The 19886-nt window shown below is 38.1% G+C and overlaps 1 protein-coding gene across 1 annotated transcript in view; it reads left to right on the top strand.

Moving 5' to 3' along the window:
* Window positions 1-19886, top strand: part of UTP20 (UTP20 small subunit processome component) — a 94226-nt gene that overhangs the window by 44907 nt on the left and 29433 nt on the right. The window contains exons 27-36 of the mRNA XM_020287898.2: window positions 242-450; window positions 7472-7615; window positions 9025-9104; window positions 13121-13347; window positions 14882-15026; window positions 16226-16313; window positions 17493-17636; window positions 17834-17884; window positions 17988-18140; window positions 19455-19610. Of these exons, the coding sequence (XP_020143487.2) occupies window positions 242-450; window positions 7472-7615; window positions 9025-9104; window positions 13121-13347; window positions 14882-15026; window positions 16226-16313; window positions 17493-17636; window positions 17834-17884; window positions 17988-18140; window positions 19455-19610 (1397 nt within the window). The remainder of the gene's footprint in view (window positions 1-241; window positions 451-7471; window positions 7616-9024; window positions 9105-13120; window positions 13348-14881; window positions 15027-16225; window positions 16314-17492; window positions 17637-17833; window positions 17885-17987; window positions 18141-19454; window positions 19611-19886) is intronic.

Raw genomic sequence — 19886 nt, 5'->3', positions numbered from 1 at the left:
CCTCCTTCACCCCTCAGTCTCCTTTTCTGAAAATGGGAATAGTAAAACTTGCCTTGTCTAACTCACTGAACATTGGGTAAGAATCAAAAGGAGACAATATATGAGAAAAGTATAGTATCATCCATAAATCATTATATCAATAGAAAATACTGTACTATTGAAGCAAATTGAAAGAATAATATAAGTCATAATAAACCAGCATTTCATTTTACATGACATCTCTTTCTCTTTGTTTTACCAGGAGAGTGCCATTCTGCAGTCATTCAAGCAGTAGAAGATTTGGATTTGTCTAAAGTTCTTCCTTTGGGTCGTCAGCACGGTATCTTAAATAGCCTTGAAATAGTATTGAAGAATATTAGTCACCTGATCAGTGCGTACTTACCGAAGATTTTGCAGATACTGCTCTGTATGACAGCAACTGTGTCACACATTCTTGACCAGAGAGAAAAAGTGAGAGATTAACTATAGATGCTTTCTTTCTTCTTGGGCTAGTAGGAGTCTGTGTTTTACTGGGGAATTGGGTTGGGCCTGAATTACTAACACCCTTCCAGGTTAAATCCTTACATAACCTCTTTAAAACAATTGTCCATATATGAGAATCTCAATTGTTCTAAATACTTTTTTTTGTATGACTAGAAAATGCATATTGGGCCAGGCGTGGTGGCTCACGCCTGTAATCCTAGCACTCTGGGAGGCCGAGGCAGGCGGATTGCTCGAGGTCAGGAGTTCAAAACCAGCCTGAGCAAGAGCGAGACCCCGTCTCTACTATAAATAGAAAAGAAATTAATTGGCCAACTAATATATATAGAAAAAATCAGCCGGACATAGTGGCGCATGCCTGTAGTCCCAGCTACTCGGGAGGCTGAGGCAGCAGGATCGCTTGAGCCCAGGAGTTTGAGGTTGCTGTGAGCTAGGCTGACACCACGGCACTCACTCTAGCCTGGGCAACAGAGTGAGACTCTGTCTCAAAAAAAAAAAAAAGAAAGAAAGAAAATGCATATTGTATCAAGTGTATATTTTTAAAGGGAGTGGAATAGTAGTGAATGGGTTAGTTCTATATATTTGTCAGAACCCCAAGGCAGGAGTACTTGAGCTGACATTTTGTAGATTTTAATTTCAGGAGCCTAGAGATATAAGGTATCTTCCAACTCTCATTTCTCCCGAATGGTTAGAGAATGAATAGACCATTATTGGCCAGGTACAGTGGCTCACGCCTATAATCCTAGCACTCTAGGAGGCTGAGGCCTGCGGATCGCTCAAGGTCAGGAGTTTGAAACCAGCCTGAACAAGAGCACGACCCCGTCTCTACTTAAAATAGAATTTAATTGGCCAACTAAAAATATATAGAAAAAATTAGCTGGGCATGGTGGCTCATGCCTGTAGTCCCAGCTACTCTGGAGGCTAAGGCAGAAGGATTGCTTGAGCCCAGGAGTTTGAGGTTGCTGTGAGCTAGGCTGACGCCATGGCACTCTAGCCCAGACAACAGAGTGAGACTCTATCTCAAAAAAAAAAAAAAAGGAATAGATCATTATTATCATCCTTGTTATTCCGAGACAGTTGCCAAGAACTCTTTATAAAGTAAATGCTTAGGACAATAAGTACAATGTTTTAAATAAATATAAGCAGCAAGATCAGGCAAGACAAGTTAGCTGGCCAACTGCCAAAGGATGCTCAGTGAATATTTTCTGAATTGTATTCAGAACAATGTATTCATGTTCTGTTCAAACAGGTCTGTGACCATGAATGTACTCTTTGGAGTTTAGGGAAACAGTCCATATCTTTATGGACTGAAGGCTTCTTGGAGAAAGCAGGACTTGAGTAAATAAAGGTCCATACTCAGATTTCTGCTATTGACTGTCACTCTATAACAAACAGGCATAGTTAGTTTGATTTGGCTAAAATTCATTTCATTTGATTTATGGATATGCCCAGTGAACTGCTTCCACATATGGTTATGATAAGTGAAAACTGACAGCCAAATTTTAGGCAGCTTTTTGGGGCTATGCATGAATATGAATCTGCCTTAATAATGAAATAATCTCTGATCACCAAGATTCAGAGGTTTAGAACACTCCTTCCATTTTGGTAGGCACCATCCTGTTTTCCTCAGTCTTTCATTCATTCCTTTAGTAAATGTTCATTGAGCCTCTGGTATGTGTTCTAATCACTGGGAACAGGACAGTAAACAAAGCAAACAAACATTTCTGTGCATTTTATTTATTCAGTAAATATTTACTGAGCACCTACATTGTGCCAGGCATTGTTCTAGCTGGAGAATGAGACATGTAAGGACCTAGTGTCATGAGGAGAAAAATAATAAATACACAAATAATTAGAATAATGTCAGGTGTTAGTAAGTTCTAAGACAAGCATAAAATGAGGAAAGCCCTCTGCAGATCTCTGAAGCTCATTCTCTGTAGCACTCTCCTCTCCAGTGCTCTGCCCTATGAGTTCTAGCTGCCTTCACCTCCCCAAGCTGTCCAGCTCTATATCTTCATCTCAGGATCCCTGGACTCTCCCTGCACCAAGGCCTGACGACTCTCTAGGCACTAAGTGGGGAAATCGCAGGGCTCATTTCATTTGTTTTCCTTCTCTCGGGGATCGCTGTTCTCTGCTGCCTGATGTCCAATGTCTGAAAATTGTTGTTTATATATTTTAGTCAGTTTTTTAGTCGCCTAAGAGAGGAGAGTAAATCTATTCCCTCTTACTCCATCTTGGCTAGAGGCGGAAAACCAGCAGAAAGGAGCACGTAGAATGGTCCTCAGACTCACACAGGGTTGAGAACAGTGTGTGTTCCCAAAAGCCAGAGCAGAAACCTCCTAATACAGGTACCAGCAGGAAGAGTTTTCAGAAGGGGATTGCCTCAACAGTGGAGCCAAATTAGCCCTAGAATGAAGGCTACTCTGGATTCAGCTTACAAAGCTTGAAAAAGTTAAACTTTTTCCAAGTAAATTATATCACAGAGTAAAGTCCAAAAACTTTTAAATGGGCCAGGCGCGGTGGCTCACGCCTGTAATCCTAGCACTCTGGGAGGCCGAGGTGGGAAGATTGCTTAAGCTCAGGAGTTCAAGAAATAGCCTGAACAAGGGTGAGACCCCATCTCTACCATAAATTGAAAGAAATTAGCCAAGCAACTAAAAATAGGAAAAATTAGCTGAGCATAATGGCACGTGTCTGTAGTCCCAGCTACTCGGGAGGCTGAGGCAGGATGGCTTGAGCCCAGGAGTTTGAGGTTGCTGTGAGCCTGGCTGATGCCATGGCACTCTAGCCTGGGCAACACAGTGAGACTGTGTCTCAAAAAAATAAAAAAATTAAAAAAACCTTTTAAATGATTTAAATGAAAATGAAATATACAATGTCTTACATCCAGTGAAATATTATCAGGCATACAAAGAGGAGGATAATTTTATCCATAATGAAGAGAAAGAGCAGTCAACAGCAGACCCAGAAATGGCACAGGTGATCAAATTAGACAAGGACATTAAAATTGCTATTATAAATATATTCTATATATTCAAGAAAATAGAGGACATTGTGAGCATGTTAAGGAGAGAAACGGAGGTTGTGAAAAATGTAACGTAAAATCAGGCCACATGATAGAAAGTGACCAGGGTAGGCGTGAATAGGCGCTGCCTTTATTAGAGTGGTCAGGGTCCTCTCTAAGGAGGTGATATTTGAGCTTACACCTATCTAGCCACAGGAAGGACATTTCAGGCAAAGACAATGACTAGTGCAAATGCCTGGGGCAGGAATATCTGGTCATGAATGTCTGGTCATGTTCTAGGAATGGGCGAGGCCGTGGTGGCTAGAACACAGTGAGCAGGACGAGTTGTGTGAGGGGAGACTCAACAGGTCGGTTGGTGGGCTACGTAGGACCTTGCAGGCTGTGATAGGGAGCTGTCACAGACTTCCAAGTGTAATGGGAAACTGCTGAGAGGCTCAAAGCAGAAGAGTGGAAGGACTGTGTGGTGTTTTAAAAATACTGCTTTGGTTGCTTTGCGGAAAAGAGACTATTGGAGGCCAAGAGTGGAAGCCGAAAAGAAGTCTTAGAAAGTTCTTTCTCTGTTACGTGAGAGCATAAGGACCATGGGAAGAATTGGGTGAGAATCTTTGTTTATGCCTCATAGCAAGTGATGTGACTGACTATGTATGGATATATTAAATCATGAAAGGTTTGAGATTTTATAAAGACCAAGTCCTTTGCATTTTTGGTTAACTTAGAAGTTACTCAGTACTGCATCCTTACTTCCAAGTCAACAGTCAGTAACTCAGAGGATGATTTATGTAATTTCACAGTTCATTAATTAGTGAGGTGTTAAATAGTTAGTGAGGTGTTAAGCTTGTGGACAGCAGCTTTCTTATTTTTTTCTTTTGAAATTCTTGGACATGGTCTGAGGAATTTCTTGAAGTGCCATGATGAATTATTGCACAGGCCGGGCGCCTGTAATCCTAGCACTCTGGGAAGCCAAGGCGAGAGAATCACTCAAGGTCAGGAGTTCAGAACCAGCCTGAGCAAGAGTGAGACCCCGTCTCTACTAAAAAATAGAAAGAAATTGATTGGCCAACTAAAAATACATAGAAAAATAAGCCGGACATGGTGGCGCATGCCTGTGGTCCCAGCTACTCGGGAAGCTGAGGCAGGAGGATCACCTGAGCCCAGGAGTTTGAGGTTGCTGTGAGCTAGGCTGATGCCACAGCACTCTAGCCCAGGCAACAGAGTGAGACTCTGTCTCAAAAAAAAAAAAAAAAAGAATTATTGTACAGTAATTTTGCTTAACTAAGTTAAAGTTCTACATTTATGTGTTTGAGCTCAATTACATATTTACCTTTTGTGTCTTTTATATCCTTTAGGGCATTGACCAGGCATTGAAAGAAATATTGTGAAGGTTGTTGTTGGGATTTTTTTTGGTTGTTGTTTTTTATATATTTAAGCAATGGGGTAACTTGTAAATATACATAAACTCAGTCATAGCAACTGTTCCTCTAGGAGTTAAAGTCCACAATTGCTCATTTTCAGGGTTTTTCTCTAGTTTATTCAATAATTATCAAGTCAGCTGGGTAGCTGGTACTGTAGTTACAGAAATAAATGGAACATGCAGAGAGTTCTTCTTGGGGCGGGGCAGGCCGTTGGTGGGGAAGGGAGACAAGTGACAGGTGTCTGATATGTTGGTGAGTTTTAGTTCCCTGTTTGCTCCAGTTGATCATGATATCATGTTTTTACAAATGTCAGTCGTAGTTCTTATCTTATATCTTCCGCCAAACATGATAACAGCTGATAATGAAAATCTTGCCCACAGAATTAAAGGAGAACAGAATGACTTGTGACTATGTCACCTTGTGCTTACATTTCATTTCCTCTGTCTTTGTTAACTTGTATAATGAGATATTAATAATTAGCTAAAAGTAGATGGTGTGTGCGATATAATTCCTCAGGCAGGCTTGCACAGCAAATTAATAGTATCCTTCAAGTTCATATTCACTTGAATTTAAAATGTGCTGTTTCAGATTCATGTACCTCTGTTGATCAGGGTATCATACTTTCATGATAAATAACTTCCCTGTTAGGGTTGTCTTCATAAATTTCAGGGTAGTTTTTATATTTTGATGTGGGTAATTACGGCCATTGTAAAAATAAGTCTGCATTTATAAGTCTATAGCCCACAGTGTATTAATCAAATGGGAAAAGAATTAGGAGTTGAATCTTCTCTCATTTGCTTGGTTTTTATAATATCCTTTGCTTGGGAGAAATCTGAGGCCTTTGTCTCTCTTTTGCCTGGCCTAACTCTCTTCATTCTTTAATATCTGGTAGAAATTCTACATCTTTCATGAAGCTTTACCCTTCCCAAATTTGGAGTAGTTCCTCCCATATAGGAATATCTTTGACATTTTCCATCTGTCACATAAATTCAGTAACTTTGCCTTTAATAAGATGTTAAGTTGAGGCCAGCACTGTGGCTGGCATTCCATTGGACCCATTGGTAGGAACCCAATAAATCGTTCCACTCTGAACCTGAACAAAGGGGCTGCATATTGGTGATTTTATAACTCATAGAGAAGGAGGTACCAGTGGAAGTAGCAATATTTGTTATTTTAAAAGCTTACTGTTGAGTGAGACCCACTGTAACTTCTATGCCTCTGAATAGACAAATCTTATTTTTTTCCAAATTGCATTTTTCTTTGAACTGTGTATGTTGAGATCTTCCCATGCCTAGATTCAGTCAACTCATTCTCTTACTGTACAAAGTATTTCACTGTATGGAAAGATTATAAATTACTAGTCCTTTAGACTAATTTCAACAAGAATAATTTAAAACTTTTAGTTTTTGGTTTTTTTTTGAGACAGAGTCTTACTCTGTTGCCTGGGTTAGAGTGCCATGGTGTTGGCCTAGCTCACGGCAACCTCAAACTCCTGGGCTCAAGCGATCCTTCTGCCTCAGCCTCCCGAGTAGCTGGGACTACAGGCATGTGCCACCATGTCCAGCTTATTTTTCTGTATATTTTTAGTTGGCCAGTTAATTTCTTCCTATGTTTGGTAGAGATTAGGTCTCGCTCTTGCTCAGGCTGGTTTCGAACTCCTGACTTGAGTGATCCTCTCGCCTCGGCCTCCCAAGAGTGCTAGGATTACAGGCATGAGCCACTATGCCTGGCCTTAAAAATTCTAGTTTTAAAAAAGTTAATAATATACATATGAAAACAAAAAGAAAAGTGACTTTCATTTGACATGAAGGTATAATTTTTTTTGTTTCCTAATCTAAGGCATTATGATGGCAAAAAATTTTTTTACAGAACATGTTTTTGTTGTTGTTTAGCATGTTCTGTTCATGGGAAAAAATCAGAATTTTATTTGAAAAAATTACTTTAATAAAAAATTTAAACAATGTAGAATACAAAACACAGGTGTGGCTATGTTTTTTCCTAAGGATAAGTAGTGTGATTTTACTGGGCAGCAATAGGGGAGTGTATCTTCCCTATTTGATTTTAAGTTTCTGCTTTCCCTTCCTTTTTTTTTAATATTTCAAGATAGGGTCTCTCTGCTGCTTTTGTTTTTATATATTTATTTTTATTTTTAGAGACAAGGTCTCACTCTGTTGCCCAGGCTGGAGTGCAGTGGTGCAATCATAGCTCACTGTAACTCTGAACTCCTGAGCTCAAGTGATCCACCTGCCTCAACCTCCCGAGTAGCTAGGATAGCTAGGACTATAAGCAGTACCAACATGCCTGGTTAATTTTTAAATTTTTTGTAGAGATGGAGTCTCGCTATGTTGCCCAGACTTGCTTTCCCTTCTTGTTCAATGAGAAAAGTGATACAAGCAGTTGATGGTCTCATGTGAATCAAAGTCAACAGATTTAATAACAGCATTTCTACTTTCATTCTTAACCATCTGAGCAAGAGTGCCTCTCTGAAGAGTCAGGGAAGAAAATGATATATATGGTTTGTTTGTTTTTTTAATAGAAGGTCATTGTCTTACAGATACAGCTGAGATTTATTAACCCGCTGAAAAATTTAAGACGTCTTGGAATCAAAATGGTAACGGATATCTTTTTAGATTGGGAATCCTATCAGTTCAGAACAGAAGAAATTGATGCTGTGTTTCATGGTGCAGTTTGGCCCCAGGTAAACCTTGATTTCTACATTCTGCCTGGACATCTTTTGTTTCTTCCTTTATTATTTTTTTATTTTTTTTGAGACAGAATCTCACTTTGTTGCCCAGGCTAGAGTGAGTGCCGTGGCGTCAGCCTAGCTCACAGCAACCTCAAACTCCTCGGCTTAGGCAATCCTGCTGCCTCAGCCTCCCGAGTAGCTGGGACTACAGGCATGTGCCACCATGCCCGGCTAATTTTATATATATATATTAGTTGGCCAATTAATTTCTTTCTATTTTTTTTATAGCAGAGACAGGGTCTCGCTCAGGCTGGTTTTGAACTCCTGACCTCGAGCAATCGGCCCGCCTCGGCCTCCCAGAGTGCTAGGATTACAAGCGTGAGCCACCGCGCCCGGCCTCTTCCTTTATTATTAATTCATACATAGCATAATCTGCTACCTAGAGATGCGGGAAGTTTTAGACACTTTTCTTTGCCTTCACTACCACCTGAAGCTCAAGAGTTAGTTTCTGCAATACAGTGGCATTTATACTTAAGGCTAATTTCAATATGATTGTGTCTCTTAAGCAAATATAACTTTTGTAGCACCCCACTTAATATTACCGCTGGCTTTTGACAAGCATGAGGGAAAATACACAGGTGTTTTTGTTACCTGTTTCCTTGTGGGTTTTTTTGTTTTTTGTTTTTTAATTTTAATGTCTTGTTTTAACTAATGATATTTATTTGAGATAGAGTCTTGCTTTGTTGCCCAGGCTAGAGTGAGTGCCGTGGCATCAGCCTAGCTCACAGCAACCTCAGACTCCTGGGCTCAAGCAATCCTGCTGCCTCAGCTTCCCAAATAGCTGGGACTACAGGCATGCACCACCATGCTCGGCTAATTTTTCTATATATTTTAGTTGGCCAATTAATTTCTTTCTATTTATAGTAGAGACGGGGTCTCACTCTTGCTCAGGCTGGTTTCGAACTCCTGACCTCAAGCAATCCGCCTGCCTCGGCCTCCCAGAGTGCTAGGATTATAGGCGTGAGCCACCACGCCTGGCCCTGTTTCCTTGTTTGATTTCTCCTGTTGTAACCCCTAGGTGATGATAATTGGTATGGTTAAAGACAATAGGAGAGACTCGATTTTAGAAAATATTTCTAGCTGCTTCAACTGTCAGCCATTCATGACCATTTGAAACCTAAAATACCTGGTTCCTTTCAAGTACCTGACATTTCCATGGGTCACCTTTGCCCATTTTTCTTGGGTAGCTTGATATTTTGGATCCTTTTATTTTTTTTCCATAATCTGTCCTTTAACTGTTAATCACTGGCCCTTGACTTTTCATCCTCTGCTGTGATTTCTGTGCTTTTTCTACTTGTTGTTTTTTTCTATAATTCTTGTATATGTTTTTATTTGGTATTCTGTTTTTATTTGTTTTCTAGATCAACAGGCTTGGATCTGAGAGTCAGTATTCTCCTACTCCTCTGCTGAAACTCATCAGTATCTGGAGCAGAAATGCAAGGTATAACCTTTTTTTCTTTTCCTTTAAAAAGAACAGTGTTTTAGACTTAGCTAGTCAAAACTAATCTAGAGAACTAATAATGTAACTTAAGATCTTTCTGTAAGTGAGTTACTTTAGGTGCAGTTAAAGAGAATGAGGCAGCTGAGTAGAAGCATGGAAAGATCTCAAAATATATAGTTAAAAGAAAAATACAATTCACTACACAATATATATAGTATGGTCCAGGGAAAATGGTTTTACATCAAAACTTTTACATCAAACATTTTGCAATGTTTACAGTTAGATTAAAACTTGAAAATTAGAAGTATTAGAATTGATAGATTGATATACTTCCAATATATGTAATAATTATGTCAGCAGTTCGATTTGGCCTGGCAAAGGGAGAAACAGAATGTGAAACATACCAGAGAGTTATTTACATCATCACGTGAACATTACCATTTCCTTCATGCTTGCTTAAAGATAAATCTGACTTGTAATTGGCATTCTATGTCTTTTTCCTGGTTCCTGGTTAAAAATCAGAAAAATTTCACAGGCTTTGTAGATTTTCTAGACCATTGTCTTCTGTTCTTTGAAAAACTTCATCTAAACATACATACAGCTCTCATGGTCAGAAATGGTTTTATTATTGAGTCAATTATATTAAGATCCTAGCCTTGGTTTTTGCAAAACTGGGATCATATTGTATAACTGGCTTTTGATTTTGTTATTTCATGTATCGTTATATCATGAACATTTTCCCATGTCATTAGTCTTTAGAAAACCAAAAACCTTGACATTGTCTTCCTGAGGAAAACCTGTTTATTTTGCTAGCAGGAAGTGTTCTTTATTTATTTCCCAATTTGACACAGCAATTTCATATCTTTTTTTTTTAATCACTGAACATTTATAAGCAATACTTCATAGGCATACTTGAGGAATGTGTTATAACCATGTAATTTTTATGCAAATAAGCCATGAAGGACTTTCATCCAGGAATACTTTATAATAGGTACTCGGTTTTATATTAGTTGGGTCTTTATTCAAATATAGATCTATGTTGTTGGATTCCACTTCATTCTCTTCTGTAATTTCTCAGTTTTTGGTTGGGGAAATAGAAGCTACATAGCAATAGAGGAGGTAGGCAGCAGAACCTTTTTTTCCTACTCACCTAAAAGAAATCTCTTGAAAGGTTGATTTTCCTTGGGATCGTCATAACAATAGGTATGCATATGTAGTTGTGTCTGGAAGAATTAGTGAATGAATATTTCAGAACCACTCCATGGGAATGTTACTCTTCAATAAAAAATAAATTTAGATTTTGAAGTATGGTTACAGTTTACTTAGTATTAATCATATTAAAACAGATATACAGGCCAGGCACAGTGGCTCACACCTATAATCCAGGCACTTTGGAGGGCTGAGGAGGGAGGAACCCTTGAGGCCAGGAGTTCTAAACAGCCTTTACAACATAGTCAGACCCCATCTCTACAAAAAACTTAAAAATTAGGCAGATGGGGTAGTGTGTGCTATAGTCCCAGCTATTGGAGTAGAGCTGAGACAGGAGGATAGCTTGAACCCAGGAGTTCAGGGCTGTAGTAAGCTTTGATTGTACTACTGCACTCCATCCAGTGAGACCCAATCTCAAAAACAAACAAACAAAAAAAAACAGATTTTCCATCCATAGAGAAGTCTAGCATTTTACTTTGTATTTGGATAAATACAGATAGAGCTGAATTATAGCTGGTATCTTGAAGTTTACAAATAAGTTTAAATTTTCAGAAATTAGGTGAACTAAGGATAACAAAAACATACTTATTAACTAGGGTGATCATGTAATTTGTTGTCCAAACTGAAATATTCCTGAAGATAAAAAGAGATGCAATAAATAATTCAGCCAAAACAACCAATGTAAGCTGGGACTGTCCCTGGCCACTCTCTTAACTGTTCTGGTTCTAACCACCATGACCGCATCATGGCTCAGTCTCTTCCTGAGATCTTTCACTCCCATAAGGCCCTGTTGTCACATACTGCCTTTATCATGTTCATCTGTCTTCATAACTTATCTGCCTAAAGCTCCTTGAGAGCAGAGACCATTTCTCATTTATTATTATACCTCCCTCCACAGAGGGTTACAGCTCTTAATCCCTGTTTAGTTGATATTCATTGCATGTTGAATGAGTGATGGGAGTTTGTGATTAAGCCATACACTTTAGCATGGGGCAGCCCCATTGTACTGTGGCATCAAGTTCCATTATTCAGGAACAGTCTGGTTACTTGGGAATTGCATTGGATTTGAATGTGCTCTTGCTAGGACTTTGCCAACAGTTGGAAGCAGCTCTCTTACCTTTTCTGTTAGGAAAATTTCAAAGACAACATAGCAGGCCGGGCGCGGTGGCTCACGCCTGTAATCCTAGCACTCTGGGAGGCCAAGGCGGGCAGATTGCTCGAGGTCAGGAGTTTGACACCAGCCTGAGCAAGAGCAAGAACCCGTCTCTTCTATAAATAGAAATAAATTAATTAGCCAACTAATATATATAGAAAAAATTAGCCGGGCATGGTGGCTCATGCCTGTAGTCCCAGCTACTCGGGAGGCTGAGGCAGGAGGATCATTGAGCCCAGGAGTTTGAGGTTGCCGTGAGCTAGGCCAATGCCATGGCACTCACTCTAGCCTGGGCAACAAAGTAAGACTCTGTGTCAAAAAAAAAAAAAAAAAGACAACATAACAGCATAGTGGTTAAGAGAAGTCTCTGAAGCCAACGAGCCTAGCTTCAAATCCTAGAACCACTGTGTGTTCTTTTGGTAAAGTTGGTGTCTCTGAGCCTTAGTTTGACCACTTGTAAAATGGAAATAATAACAGACTTACCTCATTGATAATAGAGATGATAATATGTAAAGTGTCTTGCTTAGAGCCTTTCCATACTAGTGCAATATTTGTTGGACAGAAAGGTGTATGAATATAAGAATTTCTCTATCAGTTTGTCAGTGCCAAGTGTGTTAAAGTGTTTAACTTCATTTTTCCAGTATGATACACTGATAAAGCCAAACTATATGAATTTTTTTCAGTTTGACCTTCCTACTAATTATTAGGATTACATTTATGACTGTAAAACACCTGCTCATTTACCCAGAAAACCTTTTTGTTCCCTGCCCTTGGTACATTTCCACTAGGAAGGATATTGATATCTTTCACATGAGTCTTTCATTCACTATTGGGGATGTATTCATCCCCCTCCCCTAACAAATGATCCTAATCTCTAAATATTGCATATCCTGGTAGAACAAACATGAGTATGTAAACATTCACATTCTAGAAAGCTTATAATTGAAAAATATTCTGTTTTCATTAAGTTTCTTTTAGAAAGAGCTTAGACTTTGAACGAGTCTCATCTATAATGTGTAGGTAAGGTACTAACTCATAGAGGTGTTTTAAGGATTAAATGAGAAATATAGGCCGGGTGAAGTAGCTCACGTGGCTCACGCCTATAATCCTAGCACTCTGGGAGGTCGAGGTGGGTAGATCGCTCAAGATCAGGAGTTTGAAACCAGCCTGAGCAAGAGCGAGACCCTGTCTCTACTAAAAACAGAAAGAAATAAATTGGCCAACTAAAAATATATAGAAAAAAAAATTTAGCCGAGCATGGTGGTGCATGCCTGTAGTCCCAGCTACTTGGGAGACTGAGGTAGAAGGATCACTTGAGCCCAGGAGTTTGAGGTTGCTGTGAGCCAGGCTAATGCCACGGCACCGTAGCCCAGGCAACAGAGTGAGACTCTGTCTCAAAAAAAAAAAAAAAAGAAATACACAAAGCACCTAAATCATATTTCTAAGGTGCTTAGAATTATTATCCATGAAATTTTAGATTTTAAAGTAATTTCCCTTCTGAGTAATCGCATTAATGTTCATAAACACACACATATACATATGTATTTGTTAAACTCGTCAAAATTCATATGGACATGTTTTTAGAAATAAACATATTGAGAAATAAGATGATTATTATAATGTTTTGTTTTGGGGTTTTTTTTTTTTTTTGCAGATATTTCCCTTTTCTGGCTAAACAGAAGCCTGGTCACCCAGAATGTGACATCCTTACCAATGTTTTTGCGATTCTCTCTGCAAAGAATCTCTCTGATGCCACAGCCAGTATTGTAATGGATATAGTCGATGACCTTCTTAACCTTCCAGATTTTGAGCCTACAGAAACAGTTTTGAGCTTGCCAGTAACTGGATGCATATACCCTGACATAGGAGAAAATGCAGATGGTATGTATGCCAACAAAACAAATGACTTTTGAGGTAGCAATTGTTTTCTCAGAAAAGAAAAAGTCAGTAGGATTTGACTTTCTTTTTTTTTTTTGAGACAGAGTCTCACTTTGTTGCCCAGGCTAGAGTGAGTGCCGTGGCATCAGCCTAGCTCACAGCAACCTCAAACTCCTGGGTTCAAGCGATCCTGTTGCCTCAGCCTCCCGAGTAGCTGGGACTACAGGCATGAGCCACCATGCCCGGCTGATTTTTTCTATATATTAGTTGGCCAATTAATTTCTTTCTATTTATAGTAGAGACGGGTTCTCGCTCTTGCTCAGGCTGGTTTCAAACTCCTGACCTCGAACAATCCGCCCACCTCGGCCTCCCAGATTGCTAGGATTATAGATGTGAGCCACCGCGCCCAGCCGGATTTGACTTTCTTAATCACTTATGCTGCTAGGCATAGTGGCTCACACCTCTAATCTCACTTTGGGGGCCAAAGCAGAAGGATCACTTGAGGCCAGGAGTTTGAGACCAGCCTAGGCAACATAGCAAGACCCTATCTCTACCCCCTCCCAAAAAATTAGCCTGGTGTGGTGGTGCATGCCTGTAGTCCTAGCTACTTGGGAGGCTGAGGCAGGAGGATTGCTTGAGCCCAGGAGTTTGAGGTTATAGTGAGCTGTGATTGTGATGTTGCACTCCAGCCTGGGTAACAGAGCAAGACCCTGTCTTAAAAAAAAAAAAAAGAAAAGAGAAAAAGCAGTAGCTTATGCTTATAGGTTTCTTTTCTCTGGGGATTAATACTAATTTGTATAAACTGTATTTTCTTTGCATTTATAGAAATACAGATCATTTTCTCTCCAGGTAGTCTCAGTTATCCCCCAAGAAATTATTAAATGATTTTTCCTGTCATGTCTCTGAATTCTTCTTACTATATTATCCCAACAGTTCCCATTTGTTACCAAAAATAGTTTAAATAAAGCCTCAGGGGTCTCATATAGGTTTGTTTTTTGTTTTGGTTTTGGTTTTTTTTGAGACAGAGTCTCACTCTGTTGCCCAGGCTAGAGTGAGTGCCGTGGCATCAGCCTGGCTCACAGCAACCTCAAACTCCTGGGCTTAAGCAATCCTTCTGCCTCAGCCTCCCAAGTAGCTGGGACTACAGGCATGTGCCACCATGCCTAGCTAATTTTTTCCATATATTTTTAGTTGTCCAGATAATTTCTTTCTATTTTTAGTAGAGACGGGGTCTCCCTCTTGCTCAAGCTAGTCTCGAACTTCTGAGCTCAAACGATCCTCTAGCCTAGGCCTCCTAGAATGCTAGGATTACAGGCCTGAGCCACCACACCCGGCCTCATATAGGTTTTTAATTTAGCTAGTGATATAGCTGTTTAGAGTAAGAAGAAAGTTACTTAATCTTCAGAGTTGAAATTTAAGTAAATGTTCATAGTGTTAATGGCGAAGTGCTTTCCTTATTTATCATCAGGAAGATATTGTACCGTTATGCTTTAAGAGAGTTTATTAACATCAAAACATTAATCACTATCTATTTTAGAGTCTATCACAGTAGGAGGAAGATTAATTGTACCTCATGTACCTGTAATTCTTCAATATCTCAGCAAAACCACAATAAGTACAGAAAAGGTGAAAAAGAAAAAGAATAGAGTGCAAGTCAGTAAAGAACTTGGCATTCTTTCAAAGTAAGTGACATTGATACTTAAAGATAACATTACCATCCTTGGTTTTCATGTTTTTTGAAAAATGTTATCTTGTTTTTTAGTTGTTTAAGTCTGGTAATAAACTAAAAAGATCTTCAGTATTTTAAATGCCTTCTACTTTTAATTTTAAGTTAATGCAGAATTTTCTTTCTCTGCTGGAATAATTAGAAACCTTTTATGGCCTCTGCCTTCATTTAATTATATTAAAGGAACAGATTTTTCAAAATCCTAAAGTAGACTAATAGATTTGCTTGTTTAGCCTTTGCATATTTTGTTTAATTAAAATTGTTGAGTTTTGTGGGATCACATAGTTTTTTGCTTTTTAGTTTATTTGATAAAAATAATGAGAAGAGCAGATTGTTTTGTTTTTTAAGAGTGAAGGAGATCTTGCAAGGCTTTTTAAAGAGTCTGTGGCAATAGGCCTAATAGCATATAATTGCGATTTCTGGAAATGACAAGGTTAGTAAACCTGAGTGCAAGAAATGAGTTTATCTTAAATTTTAAATTGACCATTACAGGGCTTAGTTGATTTATTTTTTCCGTTAACTTTCAGCAACATCAACAAAAATTTATATATTAGAATCTTCTAGAAAATTCTTTGCCATGTTTTATTTATACTATTATATTTTTAAGTTATGCAGAATGGGAAACTACGCTAAATACACTCATTAAATTTCATCACTGGCTATATCGTAGTGGAAAGATGATGAAAGGATATTAGGTACCAGGAAGACCAGAGTTTGAAAGACTTGCTTTATTTTTCCTAGCAGTGTGACATCAGCTTCTCTGAGTTTCAGTTTTTCTGTAGGCAAAATGAGGCTAATGATTCCTACATTGCAGGGCTATCATGGGTACCATAAATAAAACCTTAAGTCTGAGCACTTAAAAATGTCATTTCTTTGCAAAATAAAAAGTTACTAATTGTGGAATTATAGCACGAGAGTTCACTGTAAGCCACCTACACCATCGGATTCTGCAAAAGAAATAGAGCTGTAGCTATCACTGCTAAATAGCAGAGTTAAAATGTGTATGCATACACACATACTTAAAAGCCTCCTGTGTATTGGAACGTTAAAAGTGTGTCCTTAGTCACTGATGTTTTTCTACAAAATGTTTTAACTTCTTAAACAAATACTCTCAGCTTGCATGTCTTCCTTACATATCCATATTTTTTTCTTTAGGATCAGCAAGTTTATGAAAGACAAGGAGCAGAGTTCTCTGCTCATTACACTTCTTCTTCCTTTCCTCCACCGTGGCAATATTGCTGAGGTACAAATCCATAGACATTTACTTTGTCTTTGGAGTGGCACTTTATCACTAAGTTATTTGTGAGCAACAATTTTACTGGTTAGATTCTGTGATACATTTGTCCCCAAAAAACTTACAAGACTTTATATAAAAATTAAAAAACTAGAAATTGAGGGAGAAACCCAGGACTGAAATAGGAATGTCCAAAAGTTTCTAGAATGGGAAAGAATGTGGAGACATCATTATCTACCATCATCTAATACAACAGTGTATTAGATACATCAGATAAACAGTTAGCCTCTTTATCTCCTTTGTTTCTGATTCATTTCAGGATTTTTTTTTCTCTCTCTTACCGTTAGTAACAAGTTTGAAACTCAAGAAGTGCATTGTATAATCTTAACTATGAATCACAGTGGCAAAACTGAATGAAAACCTAACTTTTAATATTCAGAAGTAGCTAAGAGTTTCTGATGTGATTTTCAAACCCTAGTTCAATCTTAAGAGTCTTCCAGTAGCTCAAGCTCATTTATTATGACTCAGTAGTGACACTGAACATTTCTTACTACATAGTAGTTCAGTTTAGAAAACCAGTGATCATTAGACAACTGGAAGTGTATCCAGTCGGCTCTCTATATCCACAGGTTCAGCATTAGTGGATTCAACCAAGCTTGGATTGAAAATATTTGGGGAAATCAATAAAAAAAAATACAAATTTTAAAAATACAGCATAGCAACTATATAGCATTTACATTGTATTAGGTATTTTAAGTAATTAAGAGATGATTTAAAGTATACAGGAAGGTGTGCGTAGATTATATGTAAATACTCTGCTGTTTTATATAAGGGACTTGAGCATCTTCAGTGTTTGCTATGTGAGAGTCCTGGAACCAATCCCCCTTGGCTACCGAGACATGACTGTACTTTAAAAGTTCATTTTTGGGTTCTTTTTTGACTATGCAATAGAAGAAATTATGTTTCACAACCATGTGTATTCTCTTATTAGAATTAAAGGAAGAAACTGTTATGCACATTATTATGGTTTTTATGTTAAGTTAAAATGCCAAAACCTTTTAAAAGACTATGAATTGATTTTTCCAATTTTATCCATAATTATTTTCTGTGTTATAATATGTTAAGGTAATAAGTTGACCAGTTTTATAAATTGCTGAAATATGATTTCTCTTCATATTTCTTCTCAAGGATACAGAGGTTGATATTCTAGTGACAATACAAAACTTGTTAAAGCATTGTGTGGACCCTGCAAGCTTCCTCAAGCCTATAGCAAAACTATTCTCAGTTATTAAGAACAAATTGTCAAGACAATTGCTTTGCACTGTTTTCCAGGTCTGTAATATTCATTTTTACTCCAAATCACCGTTTTCTTGAAAAGATAACTATGACATGTAAAGCATGTTAACAGCTTTCTTTGTGCCAATATGAAGTTTTGTGTGAATTTGAGTGGAGGCCAGGTGCTGAGGGGAGGAGGGCAGAAGAGTTAAGGTTTTATTTACTGATGAGTGTACTGTTTTCTTTCCTTTTAGACTCTCTCTGATTTTGAGAGTGGATTGAAATATATTACTGATGTTGTCAAGGTAAGAAAGGAAGATTTCTCTTTGGCTTCAAAAGTACTATCATTTTTATACACTTAAGATTTATATGCCTTCAGTTATATCATTTCAATGGCATTTCTTGTAGCTTAACGCCTTCGATCAAAGGCATCTTGATGATATCAACTTTGATGTTCGCTTCGAGACCTTCCAGACCATCACCGCTTACATTAAAGAAATGCAGACCATAGACATTAACTACCTGATTCCAGTTATGCATAATTGTTTCTATAATCTGGAGGTAGGTTTTATAGCAAAAATTATCTGGAAGCACTTTGAAAAATCAAACAGTTATGTATTAGAATAGGGAAATTCATAGAGACAGTAAGTAAATTAGTAGTTACCAAGGACTGTGGGGAGGAATGGGGAGTGACTTTTTTGATGGGGGTCAGTATCTTTTTTTTTTTTTTTTTTTTTGAGACAGGGTCTGACTCCGTTGCCCCGGCTATACTACCCTGGCATCAGCCTAGCTCACAGCAACCTCAAACTCCTGGGCTCAAGCAATCTTCCTGCCTCAGCTTTCCGAGTAGCTGGGACTACAGGCATGCGCCACCATGCCCGGCTAATTTTTTCTATATATTTTTAGTTGGCCAATTAATTTCTTTCTATTTTTGGTAGAGACGGGGTCTTGCTCTTGCTCAGGCTGGTTTCAAACTCCTGACCTTGAGCGATCCATCCGCCTCGGCCTCCCAGAGTGGTAGGATTAGAGGCATGAGCCACCGTGCCCGGCCCGGAGTCAGGTTTCTTTTGAAGATGATGGGAATGTTCTGAAATTAGATGGTCGTGATGGTTGCACAGCCTTCTGAATATATCTCAGTTTTTTAAAGTTATGTAATTATTACTTGAAAGTTTAACCTTTTTAATTGAAGATATGGTAGAAACAAAAGGTGTTTGGATTATATTGAGTGCCATGGTGCTGAACTGAATTAAAATCCAAAAATGGGGAAGATGAAACCCTTCATTGTTGTTAACTATGTAGTAGCATCAGTAATCTCCTCATGGCATCTTATAGTTACTTATCTGATATTAAGGATTATGTAATATATAAAAAATAATCTCCCCATTTGCAACTCATTCTTCATATATTATACCAAATTTCAACACAAAGAATTCCAAGTCACTGTTTGGTTGGCTGGTTTGGAAATATCTTCTCTACACTCAACTACCTGTATTGCTCAAACCAGGAACTCTGGGGCAATTCACCAAAATTACACTAGCCAATTCTATCCTCTTCAGTAAAAACCTGATACTGAATATTGAAATATTGACATTAGTGAATCTTTTATTCTGCTTGCTTTGGGAAGTAGAACTAATTAACAAGTACATTTCATAGTACTTCCTAAAATGAAATGACACTTCTCAGTAAGCATGATCTTTTTTAAAATCATTTACAATATTATATTTCTCACAACCCTACATTTTTTTTGTGGGATCTTTCTCAGAAGGGATTTTCACACAGAGTAATGACAAAATTCTATAGATATTTGCACTGGGAAATAATATTCCATGCTGTATTTATTTCATAAAATAACTTGGGTTTTTTTCTTATCTCCAGTTAGGAGATATGTCTTTAAGTGATAATGCCAGCATGTGTTTGATGAGTATCATTAAAAAGGTAGCTGCCTTGAATGCCACAGAGAAGGAATATAGAGAAATCATTCATCGTTCACTGCTGGAGAAACTGAGGAAAGGGTTGAAGAGCCAGACAGAGGTATTGTCACTTTGTCTTTTAAGCACTACTATCTGAGGTTGTGTTTTGTTTTGTTTCCCCACTTCCGCTATTGTTGTGTAGAAAAGCAGTCCAACTTAATACATTTAGGTAAAATACTCGATTGTTGAAATAGTCACCAAACTAGAAAGGAGACCTAAAAGGAGAGCAGTCACTTTTGATTTTATATTGTTGTTTTTGTTTTCTTTTCAAACAATGGAAATGTTTTACTTTTAAAAATTTTGTGTCTTTTTTTTCTGTGTTTCCTCATATTATCTA

The sequence above is a fragment of the Microcebus murinus genome, chromosome 10 (genome assembly GCF_040939455.1).
Source record: "Microcebus murinus isolate Inina chromosome 10, M.murinus_Inina_mat1.0, whole genome shotgun sequence".
Taxonomy (NCBI): Eukaryota; Metazoa; Chordata; class Mammalia; order Primates; family Cheirogaleidae; genus Microcebus; species Microcebus murinus.
The sequence above is the reverse complement of the archived record's forward strand: the minus strand, read 5'-3'. Positions and strand labels throughout refer to the sequence as shown.